General features: G+C 40.5%; 1 protein-coding gene across 2 annotated transcripts in view; it reads left to right on the top strand.

Annotated features, from left to right (window-relative positions):
• The window catches only part of sema5a (sema domain, seven thrombospondin repeats (type 1 and type 1-like), transmembrane domain (TM) and short cytoplasmic domain, (semaphorin) 5A), a 100732-nt gene extending 85044 nt beyond the window's left edge, over positions 1-15688 (top strand). The window contains exons 17-23 of one of the 2 annotated variants that reach the window (XR_005004739.1): positions 5857-6066; positions 8858-9028; positions 9811-9966; positions 10835-10879; positions 11146-11357; positions 12579-12761; positions 14591-14648. Coding sequence is in view for 1 of the 2 variants with exons in the window: in XM_036522712.1 (XP_036378605.1) it covers positions 5857-6066; positions 8858-9028; positions 9811-9966; positions 10835-10879; positions 11146-11357; positions 14591-14710 (914 nt within the window). In the remaining variant the exon portion in view is untranslated. Of the gene's footprint in view, positions 1-5856; positions 6067-8857; positions 9029-9810; positions 9967-10834; positions 10880-11145; positions 11358-12578; positions 12762-14590 lie in introns of both variants that reach the window. The other variant, XM_036522712.1, reaches the window with a different exon arrangement.
• Positions 15689-17522: the final 1834 nt, after the last annotated feature.

The raw sequence follows: 17522 nt of genomic DNA, 5'->3' as shown, positions 1-17522 counted from the left end.
GCTGTCTCTCTGTTTCTTGTGCGTGTGTTTTGCCCATTTTGTATTTATTCAAATGTGTATCACTGCTGGTGGCTTCTCCATTTGGGAGCAATCTTCTTCTATTTTATCCTTTATATTCTGCATTTTTCACTTTCTCTTTGTCTTGTTCTCTTGTTCTCTTAAATTCAAAGTGGCATATTATAAACCTGTTCCTAAAACCTTTAGACAGTTATCATTTACACATTCAAATATTATCCTGAACAGAAAATCAGGCAATCAGGAGGAAGAAAGGGATTGAATACGATTTGAATGTGTAATTGATAGCATATGAAAAATGATAACCCATTATTTCTCAGCCGTCACCCTCTCATAATACAACAGGCCACAGCCAACTTGGATGCCGGAGTCCCAGTTTCTTCTCCTGGAGGGATCCTGCTTTTCATTATCAGGCAGATATTGAAAGAGAGTCACCTATGTTGAAATTTTCAGAAAGTGTTGGTTTTTAATAGGGAGTTGGCTGGGGCAGGAGAACATCCTCCCAGCATCCCAGGCTCTGTTCAACGTTAATGTCTTTATTTCAATTGTGCCAAAATATAGTCTTGTTTTATTGTTGTTGCAGCATCCCCCTTTTGTGGAATTTCAGTTGATTTTATCCTTGACTTTTGTCAAATTTTAATGACATTGTAATAATTTTTCCACTGGCACAGGTTGCTAAGCTGGCGTTATTTTTTTAGTATTTTTTACGTTTTTGGCTAGCAGTCCCAAGGGATCTCTCTCTCTCTCTGGGTAGAGCTTCAAAGAGCTTTTGTCCTAGTACCCAGATGTGCATCCATTTTTTCAATATGAAGAGCATGGGATAGCTGAAAGCCCTCAGCCTTGTACATCTTGTTTTTCCACAGCTGTAAATGAAACCACTCACTTTTGTAATTTTAATTAAACAAGTATCCCCATATTTTCCAGCCTTAAAATATGGTGGTTGAATGATCATGTCAAAGATTTTCAGAAAAATTGAGGTCCAGTCTTTACACCATAGTAGGGCCCTTTTTTTCTCCTTAATGTGTTTTTAACCAAATCAAGCATCTTACTTTTACTCTGTCTCTTGCTAGTGTTGTGTTCTTAATTATTTATTGCTGTCTGTCTCTCACTCCCTCTTGTCTTCTTTTGCAACCTCACCTCTATCCTTCAGAGTAGTTTTGCCAAATCCACCAATTAGTGCTTGCAGTGAGTTATGTCCTCATTCACGCTAACACAAGTTGAATTTTATTTTAATAATGTACTTTTAAACTTTGCACTACAACTGTTGTGTAAAATGGGAAAAAATGGTCATTGAGCATTTAAACCTCCCTTATTATTATTTTTTTCCTGCACACACACTGTCTAATTTAACCGGAGACCCCTTTTTTTTACTTTAATGATTTTAAACACCTGTATAAACAAGTTGCTAATTAACACTCTTATGGCAGCAGAAAGGCTCCCCTTACATCAGAGGGAACAGCAATAAAGCAACTCTAGTTGCCGAAACCACGGTGAAGTTTATTTGTCGTGATGCTTGTGACCTAAAGGAAAGCCTCCCTTCACCGTAGCTCCCTCCCTCATCAGCACCTCCCACCCACACAGGCTTGATCACACTAATGTGAACTAATGTGATTTAACAAAGCGTTACCACACACACACACAGCAGATAGCCCCTGTTCTGTCAGATTGGTATCATTTCCTCAGACCGCTTTCATCCTGCTTTGATGTTAATGCCTTTGGAGTTTGATACCGCCCTGAAAAAAGCAAAAATGGCAAAGTCGATTTGGAGTCTTGTAATGGGTGATAGACATGACTCAGACATGTGTATTTGTTCTTGGTTAATCGTTGTTTGCGTCACAGGAAGGCAATGGAAAACAAATTGAGTATGTTTCATTAAAAGCTGTAATAGGGCTTCAGTCTGAGATAATGTTTTTAACTACAGTGTTAACTCAAAACATTCAGGGTATTTAAAAGCATTCAGGCATCATTCTAAGACTGAATAGTAACCCAGGCTTTTTTGCTGTGGTGAATTTAATGGTTGAGAAAACAGATGGTAATGCATTGGTCGAATGGTTTCATCAGAAACTTTGGGTTGAGATGCCGTCTATAACACCGCTGCAGATGACAGTCACACAAAGCCCTAAGTCTGATTTCAACAGCAGCAGCGTGGATGTGTGTGAACGTTTGCAAGAATCAAGATTCAGCTGCTATAAATCTCTTTCAAAAAGCGGGGATTAGACTCACCTTTGTTTGAGCCTTTGTTTCGATCAGTATGCAATCATGAAGCGTGAGACTCATTTTGTTTTAAGTGTGGCGTATGACAGCTTTCCTCTGCAGTGGACCCCATTCATGACAAATATGCGGGGAACGAACACCCTTGGACAGAGGTTAACTTATATCAGCTTCAAAGGGCATCTTCACGTAATTACCTCTGCACTGAGGGTGTGTATTGATGCCTCTGCTGTTGCGAGACCTATGTCTGTGGAGCAGTTGAGCACCAAAAGGGATGAACTGCCACTTGATAAAGATTTAGGTTTAGCAGCATGCCCTTCTTTATCGATTTGAATCCATAACCTGTCGGCAGCTGAAGGTGGTAATAAAACAGACTACCACTAGGCTGAAATACTGACTCAAAGATACCAAATGTGGCTACAGCAAAGAGATTGGCATTGAGAGACGCAAGTACTCAGACTTCAAGGACATATAGTAGTCTGTGTGTAGTAAGGACTGAAATATATGTGTTGGGACTTATATGTCAGGGAAATATATGGGAAATATATCTCAGGGACTTAATAATTTAGTGGCATCTGTTTCAAGACAGACACAAACGAGGAAACAGACACAACTGTCAGTTTTTTGAAAGGTGGAGAGGATCAACTGTCAGGGAGATTTGACAGGATACTGCATGGAAATGTGACATCATGGCCAGCAAGCTATCTCATCCATCTTAATGCTAGGAAATCTTTAACACTGCACAATGGAAAAAGAACATGGCTTTTGCTGTAGAGTCTTTATTACGACAGCAAAATACTCCTTTCCATGGAACTTATCAGTTAAGTTAGTATTTACATTCCCAGAGTTGAGCAGATACTGTTAAGAACTGTCACTCAGTGGGTTTTCCAGATATATTTAAGTTGAGTGATGTTTCATATCATCAAATTCATATCATCATTTCGTATATCAAATGTGTCAAACGTGCCCCTGTTTCTCTTTTATGTCAATAATTCTTTTAAAAAGTTAAGGGATCAGGGGCATCCAGGCAGGCTGACATTTCAGGATCATTTTTCACTTGAAGTTGCAGCTTTTAAGGCAGGTGAATGTCAAATCTGTTCCGCGCAGATAAGGCATGTAGTGTATTTCTGAATATGAATAATGAAAGAAAATAAACTGTAATGACATTACTTGTTTTGTATTTCCTCTGTTGGAAAATTTTAATTCATGCTTTATTACATTCACAGAGGGTAGCCATCTCTTAATTAGATTCATTCAAATTTGGTGCTGCATCATTAAAAATGCTTCAGTTTTCATCAGAGCGTTGCAGACACCCTATTACAGCTCCATACGTCTAATGATGGTCACAAATGAATAAGTGTGGGAGGGTAATTAAGTTGTCTTCATGCTATAGCATGCAGTTTGCTTGAAATCCAAATATCTATATCTATATAATGTCTATCTCTATAATGTCTATCTCTATAATATCTGTATCTATATCTATATCTATATCTATATCTATATAATGCACCCTGTGAAGTCCTTTATGATAATTATTAATTAGTAATGGTGGATTTTTTTTCACATTGGTCAAAAGTGCATTGATGAAAAATGAAAAGTGAAAAATGAAGCCGACCCACAGAATTAGATTTATTTGTTATGCACATATGTACACATGTAAACTTACACAGCTCTGAAATTTGCTGGTGTTGTTTTATTGACCTATTTTTAATACATGGCATTACTCTCTAGGTTAGCCATGTATTAAGAAGTTACATTTGGGAATGTTGAATTGATTAGGACTTGGTCGTGAAAGAAGCAGCTATATAACAGTTGAAGTTTTAATAACCACTTGCCACCACTTTCTGCCAATGAAGGTGTCCATACCTCTTCTGTAGACCTTGTAGATTCAGCCGTATCAGCAATGGAGAAGGCCAAATGGAATTACTGATGATACTGTGTGTGTGTAATTGGAGGCTTTCCTGGCCAAGAATGACGGCCGTGTTTTTCTTAAGAGAAACAATTCTGTGCCCATTTTTTATCTGGTCATGTCCATACTGCCTGGGCCTTCTGAAAGCCCAGATTAGTTGCCCCCAATAATAGGTTCAGTTCACTGACCAATATGTCCAACTAGCAGGAACATTCACAACCTGCTCCCTGCTCTCCCCTCGGGGGAGAGAGATGCTCCCATCCACAGCCGCGCAATTGCTATCAAAAGCAGAAGTGAAAATGTTGTGCGGTTTTACAGCTCGATTTCTTTGTGAATGGAGGGCTGACACGGAGCCATTACAGGCAAAATCTCAGATTAGCTCTGTAGCTTGCTTTTGGCAGAGGATGTATTGATCCCGTTTAGCTCAGCCACTTTCAACCTTAGCCGTAAATGTCACTTGTCTTCATGACTATCCTCCTTTGCTGGGCACTAGCGAAATGCCACACAGCTGATCTTGAATCCATCAGGGAGGGAATGTTAATTGCCCTCTCGCTAACTTTTAATTAGTGTATTCAGAGACTTCTAGGTAAGTGTTTGACAGTTTAGGATAGCTCTGGGAATTGTGCTGAAGATGTGCACAGTAATCCACAAGTGCTTTTCATTTTTCCGAATTATGGACAGCATAATGCAGCTTAGCTCCCGTGAGACACATTTCTGGTCTGATTGCCAGGGAGGAAGACAGCAGCTCAGTAGCTCTGGCAGGATGGCAAAGAATGGCAGATCTCTCTTGTGAAGGGGTGTGGATTTTTGTAAACTGCTTGTACTGTGTTGCTTTCCTTTTTTCTTGCTATCCACTGTTTGCATGTTGATATACAGTAGAAAACCGAAACAAATGATACCATGATATGTTGAATGGGGTTTTCTATTTAGGTGTGTTTAGCATGGTAACACTTCAGGATGAGTCAGCTAGAGAGCAGTAATTTATGTGCTTAGCGTCGGAGGAACACAAAATTTGACATCATGGTGTCAAGACCTTCGCTATCGGCAACAAGGGCTCCTTTGAGGTGTGAGTACATTAAGAAACTCTTGGTGACCTTTGAGAGGTGCGTCTGGTAGGAGCACTGTTGATGAAGATTATGGGTCACCATTACAAGGCTTATGAAACCAGTGCCTGCTCTGAATCAATAAGGAGCTTGGCTCCCTGGGACTGTCAATAAGCCAGCACCTCACAGAGAAAGTTACTGCTCCCCCCCAGCCGGCTTTCTTTCTCTCAAGGTCAGCTGTTCTCAGACAGAGGTTTTACCCCTAATAGGTAAACATGTTGTCGTTTTCTAAAGGCTAGAACATGAATACAAACAATTTTCATTAACACTGTAATATTTTGTCACCACTAAGTGATCTGTGATGTAAATTGTGATGGAGCTGAGACAGTATTATATATAGAATATATTAAATTGTGTCTTACACTAATCAAACATACATATATACATAAACAGAAACACACACATACAAATGTCATATACATACATATGTATTGAGCACACAAGTATTAGTCAGTGACTTAGCAGCTGATTTTCATACCTTCAGAGCTCTAGCCCCAATCACTGTGTATCAGAGATTTAGGGAAATCTGGTTCATTGTGTGCAGTTTACACATGCCCCAGTGAATGAGACTGGATGAGGGGGTACTGTGTGTCAAACACTCCCACTCCCTCTCCCCAGGAGACCTTCTCCGCTCTGGCCGGATCACCGCCCACACGGTCAACGGCGGCTGGTCAGCCTGGAGTTCCTGGTCCCAGTGCAGCCGGGACTGCAGCAGGGGGATCCGAAACCGCAAGCGGACCTGCAACAACCCTGAGCCCAAATACGGAGGCATCCCGTGTCTGGGGCCTGCACTGGAGTACCAGGAGTGCAACATCACCCCCTGCCCAGGTGAGAGTCCCTCCTGTCCAGCTGGAGGCTGGTGGTGGGACTGAGACACAGCAGTCCGTAGTTCAGGTCCAGTACTCTGCCAGTTTCAGGGCTGTTTGTATGCGTATGTAGGTATCTGTATGTGTGTGTGTGTGTGTGTGTGTGTGTGCGCGCAGGTGTTTATATGACAGGGGATGTGGTTGTTTCATTATTCCTTTAATCATGACACAGTCTACCTCCACATTGTCAGGGCAGTTCCTCTCCCTTTTTTGTCCATACTTTTGAGACAGACCTTTTACGTACTTAAGTATATGAGGATATTGTTCTTCAAAACACAATTATTGGTTTTCCTATTGAAAGAATATGCATCGTTAATTGAAAAAGAAAGTCCATTAGTGTTATAAATTGAAGCAATGTTGAAAAAACGAAAAGGAGGACACAATGATAGCCAGAATTTATAGCAAGAATTTCAGGCAAATCCCAATAGCATCATTGTATGTAATTACATTTGAGGATGATAATGCCCTAAGCTGTAGGAAGCTGCTTTCTGCAGTCAAATGCCTCAGACAATGTGCTTTATCCATTTTCATACTTGTGAGAGAGCTCTCTCATTACCATCAGCAAGACCTTGTCCTGGTATGGGAGGAAATATGCTGTCTAAATGGAAATCTGCTGCTTAAGTATAAAAGAACACCTGGAGAAAGGTATGATACAACTAGACTATGAGGCATTTGTTTCAAATTGTTATTAATGACTGGACTATCACAGGAGCGGTGCAATTCACAAGTGCCGTAATTTCACAGTTCCTCAGCAGCAGCAACCATCAATCACTATATCTGCTGACAGGCTGTAATGCAGACAGTTTCAACCAACAGTTAATCCATGTTTGTACAAGTGCCAATTAATTATGGTGAATACATCCATACCTTTCTCCCATTTTAACTCAGAATGAATGAATGAATGAAAAATATTGTAAATAAATAAACTATTCCAGTACCCTGCTTTGACCACATTCCCATAGTGTCACGGCCAGCAATCCTTGAGAACAAGACTGAAATTGTTCTCAAGTGACCGCCGGAGAGAGTTACATCAGCCATTTGAGCTGAGGATTCCACCCCTAGCTAAGCATACCCAGTCATAATGACTTTGTGAAACCCCCCTGCTTGCATGTTAGACTTAAATCAGAATCTTAATTGGACTATTGAATAGCTTTGGCTTCAGATCAGTCTGCACCTGGGTGAACTGGCTGCACACTACAGTCAGAGGGAGTAAGTATAAGGATACATATGCTTGGGGTCTTTTGAGTGGAGCCAAGGAGATAAAAATCTCCTGACTACGAGTACATTCCAACATCTTGAAATGAGAAGACAAAATATTTACAATTCAGTGAAGATTGATTGCTTCTTAAAGGGAGATTTTATTTCTTTTTCAAGATTAAACATCCTTGTATTAGTTCATATTGTCTTTAGCCTGTTTACAATCTATAATACATATACTTTTAACTCAGTGTTTTTAAAAGACATTTGTTATTTTAGAAAAAAGAGTAAGGCTGATATTTTACAGGTTTTGAAACAAATTAATCTCTCATTGTTGCTGGAGCTCCTTCCCGAGATTAGATGATCAGTCATAGGCTGGCAGAAATTGACTGATCTGTCACTTTGCAACAGAGAAATTACAGTGCAATGACAAAAAGCATTGGGGAGTACTATTACGCCTTCTATGCCAGTAATACCTTTTTAAAACCAATTTTGAAATGATCCTGAAAAAGGATTATTTCACTTATTATAAGGTTAGAGACATTTTATGTAGAATTCACTGGGGCTTCCGTTTCAGGCCTCTGGCTGCTTTTGAAGTCATTGAAAAGGAAAAGCAAACCTTAAATAAATCACTGTCAAAGGTTTTCCAATGCTCAAAGAAATTGCAAAGCAGCACATTTGTAAAATTATAGCATTCTGCACTCATGATAATTTACATGTGTTCCAGTAGTTTTTAGAGGATGTTTCTGTGACTCATGGAATTTGCCTGGCTAGTGCCATGACCAGATTCCATGTTTACAGCAGTTAAGATGGCTGAGAGGCATTTCAGATGTTTCGTAAAGGCCATTAACTCTAGTTTTCCAGCCCCCGCTGTTGTTGTTCCCGGGCTTGGCATTGTTTTAAAGAAACCCTTGATGGTTCGTTTACCTTCATTAATTAGCACGGCAGTAGGGGCCCAGATGCCAAGGAGAAACAGACCTGAAAGTTGTCATCATATATGCAGCAGGCACCCCCACCCCCACCCAACCACATCCCAACCTCCACACTCGGGAACCACCACACCCCCATGAAACTACTCTGCTTGATAGACAAAAGTGGGCAGTTTCCTCTATTAAAAAAAAGACCAGAATATACAAACAAGAAGAACAGAAAACTCTTGCCTCATACTCTAGTAGGCACTGCTACATCTGACCAATTTGATATTTGTTATTTGACATTTTATCAGACAAACTAGGATTTGCAATGACAATATTGCGTTGGTTCTGCTCGTTTTTCATAACAATGTCGTGTTTCTTTTTTTTATTCCATGTCAGTGTTTTGGGGTGTCAGATTTATGTGAATCTGAACTGGGATGTTCAAATGTGTCAAAAAGGGGCCAATTTACTAGAAGGGAATCACTTATATGTGAAGTCAGCAAAATATGTGGAGACGGGGAAAGTGCTTGATGTATTAGGATGAGGAGGTACCACAAATAAATCAGCCTCTTACCTGGATGTCTCATGACAGCAATTAGCCGTTTATTTCTTGCCACACTGACATCTTTTATTCCCCCACAGTGGATGGGAGCTGGTCCTGCTGGTCTCCCTGGTCTAAGTGCTCGGTGACGTGTGGAGGAGGACATTACATGCGCACTCGCACCTGCAGCAACCCACCGCCAGCCTATGGGGGGGATATCTGCCTGGGCCTGCATACAGAGGAGGCACTGTGCAACACACAGCCCTGCCCAGGTACACATACACACACAAACACACACACACACACACACACAAAGACATAAAGGAAACACTGTTCAACACTCAGCAACAAACAGGTACACACACACACACACACTTGCACACATGCATACACACACACACACAAACACACACAGAGGTGATACTTTGCAACACCCATCTCTGCCTATGTGCGTATACACTTGAACGTAAAAACACATACACACATGTATTCAGACAGGAGGAGACACTGTGCACATACGCACGCACACATGCACACATACACACATACAAACACAAGAGTCTCTGAGCACTACTTAACCCATCCCAGGTACACACACACAGACACCCACATGGTACAATTAATTTGAAACATGAAATCAAAATGTCACATATTTATTGGTAAAGAAGCTGCTCAGCTGATCAGCATGTGTTTGAAGATGATAAATGAAAGTTAAATGGGAGTGGAGGATGAGTCAAATGAGGCAGATGACTGACAGAAAGTGGAGTGCGTCAGTGCGAACGAGAGGGCACAGGAAGGGGAAATTACATAGAGCGAGCAAAGTCGGAGTAAGTACATAACATGGTTATGAATTGTTGTCACTGGGCGCTGGCCTCGGTGCTGTTTGTCACTGACCTGACAGATTGGTTTGTCTAAGCCATTGTGGATACTAGCAGCCACATTAAGAACATCATTAGGGGTGCTGAGGCGGAGCGTCCGTCAGACAGGCAGGCTGCGGCCATGCCTGAGAGGTGCCCACTGTGCTGGCCTGACAGGACGTGGTCTCCCCCTGCAGAGAGCTGGTCGATGTGGTCAGAATGGTCCCAGTGCGACGCCTCCGGGGCCCAGACGCGTGTCCGTCACTGCGATGTCCTTTTCCCCACGGGGAATCAGTGCTCGGGGAACAGCACCGAGACCAAGTCCTGCCTCCCGGACTCCAATTTCATCCCAGGTCAGTGAGCGCCAAGGCAACCACGGAGACGAATGCGGCGGGATCAGCCTTTCCACAAGCAAGGCGCACTCCTCGTATTGACCGGCAGTAATACGAGACACACTAATGCATTGATTTCAGCTTTCCGGGGTTAATTATTTTCTCTTCCCTTTCCTGTCCAAGCAGGCAAATGAAACAAATACATTGTGCTGATCAATTTTCTGCCATTGTCATTCATAAACATACAAATGTCCCTGATTTTCATTATTCTGGTAAATAGACAGGAATGAAATATATGAAATGTGTACTTATGTTACTCCCCCCCCCCCCCCCCCGCCCCCCCTACTGGGCTGCATAGACACACACACACACAAACCAAAACTATTCCACATTTGTCACTGCTGCTGTACCCTTGGGCAAGGTACTTAACCCACAGTTGCCTCAGTAAATATCCAGCTGTATAAATGGATAACATTGTAAAGAACTGTAACCTATGTAAGTCGCTTTGGATAAAAGCGTCTGCCAAATGAATAAATGTAAATGTAAATGTAAAGACCCTCAATAAAGATAGAATGTTAATACCATAATCTATACAGATGAATCTGAGTATCTCTAACAGGTCCAATAATAACATGCATACCCTTGCATCCAGTAACAAAATTCATTCTGTAATATTACATTAAAGCTTATTAGAGGAGCCCTGTACTTTATTCCTTTTTTAATGAGACTCGGTACTTATCACAGAGCGCTACAGGTGCTGTTTTAATCATTAGGTATTGTAATTTTATGATAATCTGTTTAATTTAGCTGCCATTTGAATGTAATTTCCAATACTTTTCAGGATCTCATTTATCAGCATAATGAGTGTAATTTCTTTTTTTTTCTGCAGAAACATCCATTGCGCGTTCCACTAGGGAAGAGAGACGGTGTGGAGGTAATATTTAATTCAGAGTAACATCTGTAACAAACCAGTATCCTAAAGCTGGTTCTGTACTTAAATGTTGGTATCACAGCTGTTTTCTCTGTCATTGTGTATTTTCTCTGTAGCAGGACTTTTTATATTTAGTTTTTTTTATATTCTACAGAATGAATTACAATTTATGATATTTGAATTAAATGGGTGTTTTCTGTTTGGTATTACGTTAAGGCAAAGAAGTAGCTTATGTAGAAGCTTAAGATTTTTTTTCCCCCCATCTGCAGATTTCAACTTGTTCCACATGATTGCGGTTGGTCTTAGCAGCTCAATACTGGGCTGCCTGATCACATTGTTGGTCTACACATATTGTCAGAGGTACCAGCAGCAGTCCCATGATGCAACAGTCATCCACCCCATATCTGCTGCCCCACTCAACACCAGCATCACCAATCACATCAACAAGCTGGACAAGTATGACACTGTTGAGGCCATCAAGGTCAGTCTCTGCCCTGTTTGCTTTTTGTGATGATAACAGACACACACAGTTGTGGAAATGGTTCAGGAGCTCAGTTTTATTGATCAAATTTGATCCTGTAATGCACTATACTGTATTGTAAAGTTTTAATGTAAGTCATACACTGCTTTCTCATAAGTCAATTAGGAGCTGCTTTTACAGTATGCCTACAGTGCCCTCTCATTATAACATGACCCTTTTAAAGTGATATTAAACAGTGATCTTGTGGTTCCCATTTTTATACTTTCATCTTCTTTACCATAGAACTTACACAGTATGTTCTAATTATGGACCCCGGCATCTGCATTCTAACGAGAAAGCACTGTAGCCAATATTGTAGGGTGCATTCCATTACACATATTGTGTGGATGTGCCATATAACCTCCAAATAGTAAGGCAGGGTATTTTATAGAGGAAGGAGTACTTATTTTTTCATTGTTTCTTCAGGCAATATTGAGTGTTCAGCTTGTGACTAACTTCCTAGAATGCAATTTCACTGTAATGGAAATAGACTGAAGTGGTGCCAATTTATTGTACAGTCAGGGACCTGTAACCCCAAAATTACAGTGCATTTGTTTGAATTATGATGGGCAATGATCTTTAGAGAAATAAAATATTTGAAAATGAAAAACATTATTCTGGCCCTATTACAAAGGAAGATTCCCTTTCTCCTGACCACAGACTGGTCTTCGGCGCAGTAGTTCATTGTGCATATTTATTTTGCTGCCTGCTTAGACCAGAATAGACCTGATGAACGTATGCAGGGGGCACAGTGCAGGTATTTCTCTAGTGCCATGCCTTGTGAATGGTTTCCTTTTGTTGAGGGCGGGGGGGGGAGGCCCACTCAGGAACGCCTGTTGGAAAGCAGCGTGTCAGGCCTTGACAGTTGAAACGTTGTGACTGAGGACGTGTCAAAGCAAAAACCATCTACCATTGCGAAGCATAGTCTCAATTTGACTTGCAGATGATCACTTGACTATGCATCCGGGGTAGATGATGCCCCGCACAGACCGCTACTCTCAAGCAGCGTTCCAGGATGTCAATGTGGCTTTCTCCTTGCCCGTTACTGTGCCTCAGTAATGTCTCATGCACCGTGGAGTGTTGTGCATCCACTTGGCCCATTGTGCTCGGTGAAGGCCTCCAAGCTTCCCGCCGAACCCAGAGCACGCTACTGAGGCTGCTTCTCCCCATTCCTCTTCACAGCCCGATGTTTCCGTTCTGTTGCCTTTGGATGACCACAGCATGCACCAACCTTTGTCTTCTAACATTGGAATGTCAAGGGGCCTGGAGATTTTCTACTAACTCTGACCAACAGCATTCCACCTTCTGACCTATACGACCTCTACCGAATTCCATCACTTCCTGTGAACCTCTTGTTTGTGGCAGGTCTGCGCTGATTAGTTCTATTTACAGAAAGCCCCATCCTCCATGCCATCCCATAGGGCCAGTTGTAAACTTGTGAGAAGGCAGTGTATTTTTATTATTATTTAATTTGTTTTGAATACAGTACCATACAAACTCCATTTTGATTGCCTAATTTCAGTATCTGAATATGTGTTTTAATTTGCACTGTAGCATTTGTAGGTCTTATTACCATGGTAGCATTGAGTATTTGGTAAAAGTATTGCATGTCTCGTCCTCATATATGTTCCTTTGCACAATGAAGATTGCCACCATGTTGGTCCACCTGCTTTATTCATTTTCCATGAATGTTAATTTAATCTGGAATTACTCTGCAGCCAGTTTATGTTTCTATAAAAGCTGTAGCTGATGGAGACATTTGCCACAAACAACCCTTTAAAATGGACTGGAAACAATGGTAGCAATTATGATGACATGGAAAACCTTCTGATATATGTCTGTTTTTTTTTCTTTACAGATAGTCACTGTGTACAGAGACACTATGTATAATTGGGGCTTTTGACAACAATACTATTGAGAGGAATAACAGTACATGAAAGATGTTAGCTGCTGGGTTCTCCTACAAATTATGCAAAATTGATTTAATGTAATGAAAATATTATGCATCAGGATGTTTTATTAAGGATTACAATCACAATTATATCTGAATGGGTGAAATCTATATCTATCTATCTATCTATCTGTCTATATATGGCTTAAAATGCATATCATTTATGTCTAAGGCTAAACGTGATTTAAATTGTTTGTGCAAATGTTTTCTTAATCTGGCACTCAGCAGTGACAAAACATGTCAGTCCATCATCTTCATAACATGTAGAAACAGGTTGTCTCACAGCCGTTCACGCTGTATCGAGACAAACGAAGCAGTTGAAAAAATATATAGGAATATATTTGCAAACATTTACATAGGCACACAGGCCCAGATTAAATCTAACTGCTAAGGTGCGTTGTCCTTTCCTTTAAACTGCTGCATTTTATATGTTAAATGGGTTGCTCGGTGTTAAGGTTAAAGCACCATTGTGATTAGATTTAATCAGGGCCAGTGAGGAGTAAATTTATCTCTGGGTTATTCAAGGCCACCCTCCTCATGCTATCTAGATGACTGTCAAACAATCAATGGAGTACATTTGTCTCAATAAGATATGTACTCCTCTTTGCTTATTTGTTGTTAGGTTTTTTCCAGCACAACTGCCGTGCAGTTAATTATAATGCGGTTCTGTTTACGTGTCCATGTATGTGTAACTGCTGCATTCTGGAAACTGGAATTTAGCCAGATGTTATTTTATCAATGGATCCTGAACATGTTGGAAAGGAAGGGCAACCAGATCCACAATACAGAACAATAGTATCATTTCAAAAGACACACATTTATAATTTTACACAAAGACCTTTTGGTGGATAGATACCAGTGTGAAATGGCATATTGGAAAATATGCCATTTCAACACATGATTTGATTGATAAGTCAGATGAGCAGAATGAGTACAGTGATTAATGAGGGGTGTCCTGGAAGTACACGATAACCCACATATTTGTTAGTTTTTTTTTAATTAATGGAATGTCCATATTTCTTGTTAGAAGTAAATTGAAAAAACATTCTACTCTTTACAAAATTCAGTTATCTTTCACACCAAAAAATAATCCAGAAATCTGTTTGTGTGGATTCACATTTTCAAGGAGACCCTTCAGTTCTGTTGTGCATTTGGTGAAATTGGATCAGGTCAAATAAATCATCATCTGACAGAAATCTTCAAATTCTCTCGACACTGATGAGTCTCTTTATTTTATTTGCAGGCTTTCAATAAAAATAACTTGATTCTGGAGGAACGAAATAAGTACTTCAACCCCCACCTGGCAGGAAAGACTTACACCAATGCCTACTTCACGGATCTCAACACCTACGACGACTATTAAGATGTGTCGTACTGCCTGTGTTCCTCACTTTGGAAGGACAGATAGATAATGAACCTCTCTTTCAAGTAAACCTGTCTTTTTTGCTTTGTGGTTTGTAATGACTTTTGCAACATTCTGTGTGGAACCTCCACACCATGGTTCATCATCTGCTGCCAACTAACAGAAAGCCATACAATGATCCCAGCCAAAGGACACCGTGCCTCTTTAGGTGCCTGGACGTTGCTCGGAAAACTCAACGGCTCAGTTCTCAGTTCCCATGTTGGGGAGAGGAGGACTGGAAATAGATTTTCCAAAGCAAAAAGGAAAAAAAAAATCAAAAAGGGGCTAAAATGCCTCTATGAGTCCTGTAAACTGTGTGAAAAACAACAGCCTTTCAGGAGATACCATGAGACTGCTTTGCATGACGTTATCAAATGTTTATCTGTTGCTTCATTTATTTGCATGGTTGATTGCATTCCAAAAGTCCTGGGACCTGTGGTTTTCCGGATGGCTTTGTCTGCTGTGCTGTGTGAGCAGCTCCTGTGCCTAGCCATGTGCCCGATGCAGTACCTACTGCCCGCACCATCTGGAAGAAAGAGTCGGCACCTCGGACAAAGTCAGACAATCAAGATGTAGATATTTAGGTCTCTCCGGCAAAATGTGTTCCTGTTCCTTTAGTGTATGGGCCCCCCTAATAGCGATTATCAATGTAAAACAGTTTTGTTGTACAGTAAACTCATTTTGAACTGTATGTGTCTGAAGCGTTTGTTGTTCAAACCATCTGGTCCCAGTATTAACGTTGTTGCTTTTTGTGTCAGGCGGAGTATATACCTTTACATTTAAATCCTACTGCCATCACTGGAGGTTGTCTTTTTTTAACCAAAATAGAAAGACTAGTGACACTTGACATTAAAAAGAAGGAATATTCATATTTTGATTACAAGTTTATTTTCTGTTGACTGAAATTGAATCTTGTGTTGCATTTACAACAGCTGTATGACCGGCACGTGATGAGTTTAATAGTTTTTTTGCAAAGCATGTTCTCCATTGCAAGCAATCCGTTGTTTGTTTTATTGATTAATTAAGAAGCATTTAATTTTTTTTTTACAATGGTCTGAGAAGAGCATTTAATATGCTTAGGCAAAGTCTGCCTAAGTTTTCATTAATTATTTTTTTTACTATCAAGTTTTGTTTGCTCTTTTATTACGCCTATATGCAAAATGCTACACAGTGTTATTTTCCCCGAGTTGTAGGCTCCCCTAGATACAAGTTTATTAAACCATGCATCAGCTTGCAGTGCTTTGTTACCGGCTAGAGGACTCCAGTAATCTTTTGCAGGTGTTGAACATGATTTTGCTGATGAATGGTACCACTTTGTGTGGGAAGGATATGTGAAGGATACGGGGGAGTTAGGTCCTTTGTCTAACAGATTTTTATAACATGGATAAGCACAGCAGTGCTGCTCTCCATCAACCTTCAACCTGATGGGCCATCTGTGTAAAAGGGTAATTGAGACTCTGCAATTAATCAACCTGGACTCCTTGTTGGGAAGGAATGCTGATTTTGCTGAACTGCATGATGAGTATGAGGTGAGAATCAGTCAGAGAGCACCTTGTTTGGCTCATGTTTACCTTTCACCAGACTTTTGTCCCAGGCTGTGTATGCACGTGAGTGTGCGTGCTTGAGTGGGTGCGTGTTCATTGGTTTTTTATCAAAAACACTGCATGCATTCATATAGACAGCCATTTGAGACGTGTACTGTAAATACTGAAATTCAATAAATGTTACGTCGTACTAATACGCCACCTATAACAAGTTTTTGTAATGACATTGAGTGATGTTTTATGAATGATCTGTGTAACAGATAAAAATTCATACATTTCTGGAAGAGAATTTTATATATGTTTTATATAATTATTTTAAGCAAACCTTCAAAAATGGGTATCCATAGTGTGTTCTGAAATTTTCTACACTGCTCTGTCTTCACTTGAACCAAATACAATGCTTGTGACATTTACAGAGCTACAGTATTTTAATTGGAGAAGTATCATCCCACACTTGGTGAAAAGCACAAAGTGCCTGTTTATGGCTGATTTGTTAATACTTTCTTTGCCCTCTTTCTTAGATTAAAATTTGTACTGCCATTTTTTTATTTCTTTGGGTGTAAATGAGAAATACTTGCAGGCGGGTACAACATAGTGGAAAGAAGAGTGAAGAATCAGGAAAAAAAATTGTGGTAGAAAGTGGCAAAGGCCATCAGCATGCCTGGGGTGGTGGTCTAGCCCAAGGCAAAAGCCAAGAGTCATTAATCTCTCCACAAGTGTGGTAGTTGTTGTAGGTAGGAATGGCTCAGAGGGCCTCATACTGTCTCTGCTATTGCTGATGCTTGCTACTGAAAAGATTCATTTCAAATAAACCGCTGGGTAAAAATCATATTTTCCTATATATACATTCCCTAGGTTCGTGTAGTTCCATGTGGTCACATTGCTTATTTTCCAATATTCCTTGCTTGTTGTTGATAGGGTGGAAGCTTGACTATGTCAGCATGCAGTCATTGCCATCCGAGGTGATCACAGCCAACAGTTTCTAACCTGGCAAGGCCTGTCAGCCAAATGCAGTTGAAGCAACAGAGTGAAATGGTGTCAGCAGCACCTGAGATTAGTTCAAGCAGTAATGAATCAGTCATTCTACAAGTGTGCAGCCCACTCACTTACATCCATCACGGTGGTCTATACAAAACTTTAATTTGTCACTAAAGACAACTTCCGCTACATCACTGACAAGGCCGCCTCAGGTGTTGTTGATGCCATCTCATTCTGTTGTTTTGATTCTC

This window comes from Megalops cyprinoides, chromosome 2 (assembly GCF_013368585.1).
Source record: "Megalops cyprinoides isolate fMegCyp1 chromosome 2, fMegCyp1.pri, whole genome shotgun sequence".
NCBI lineage: Eukaryota > Metazoa > Chordata > Actinopteri > Elopiformes > Megalopidae > Megalops > Megalops cyprinoides.
Note: the sequence above shows the minus strand (reverse complement) of the source record. Positions and strands in the feature narration are given on the sequence as shown.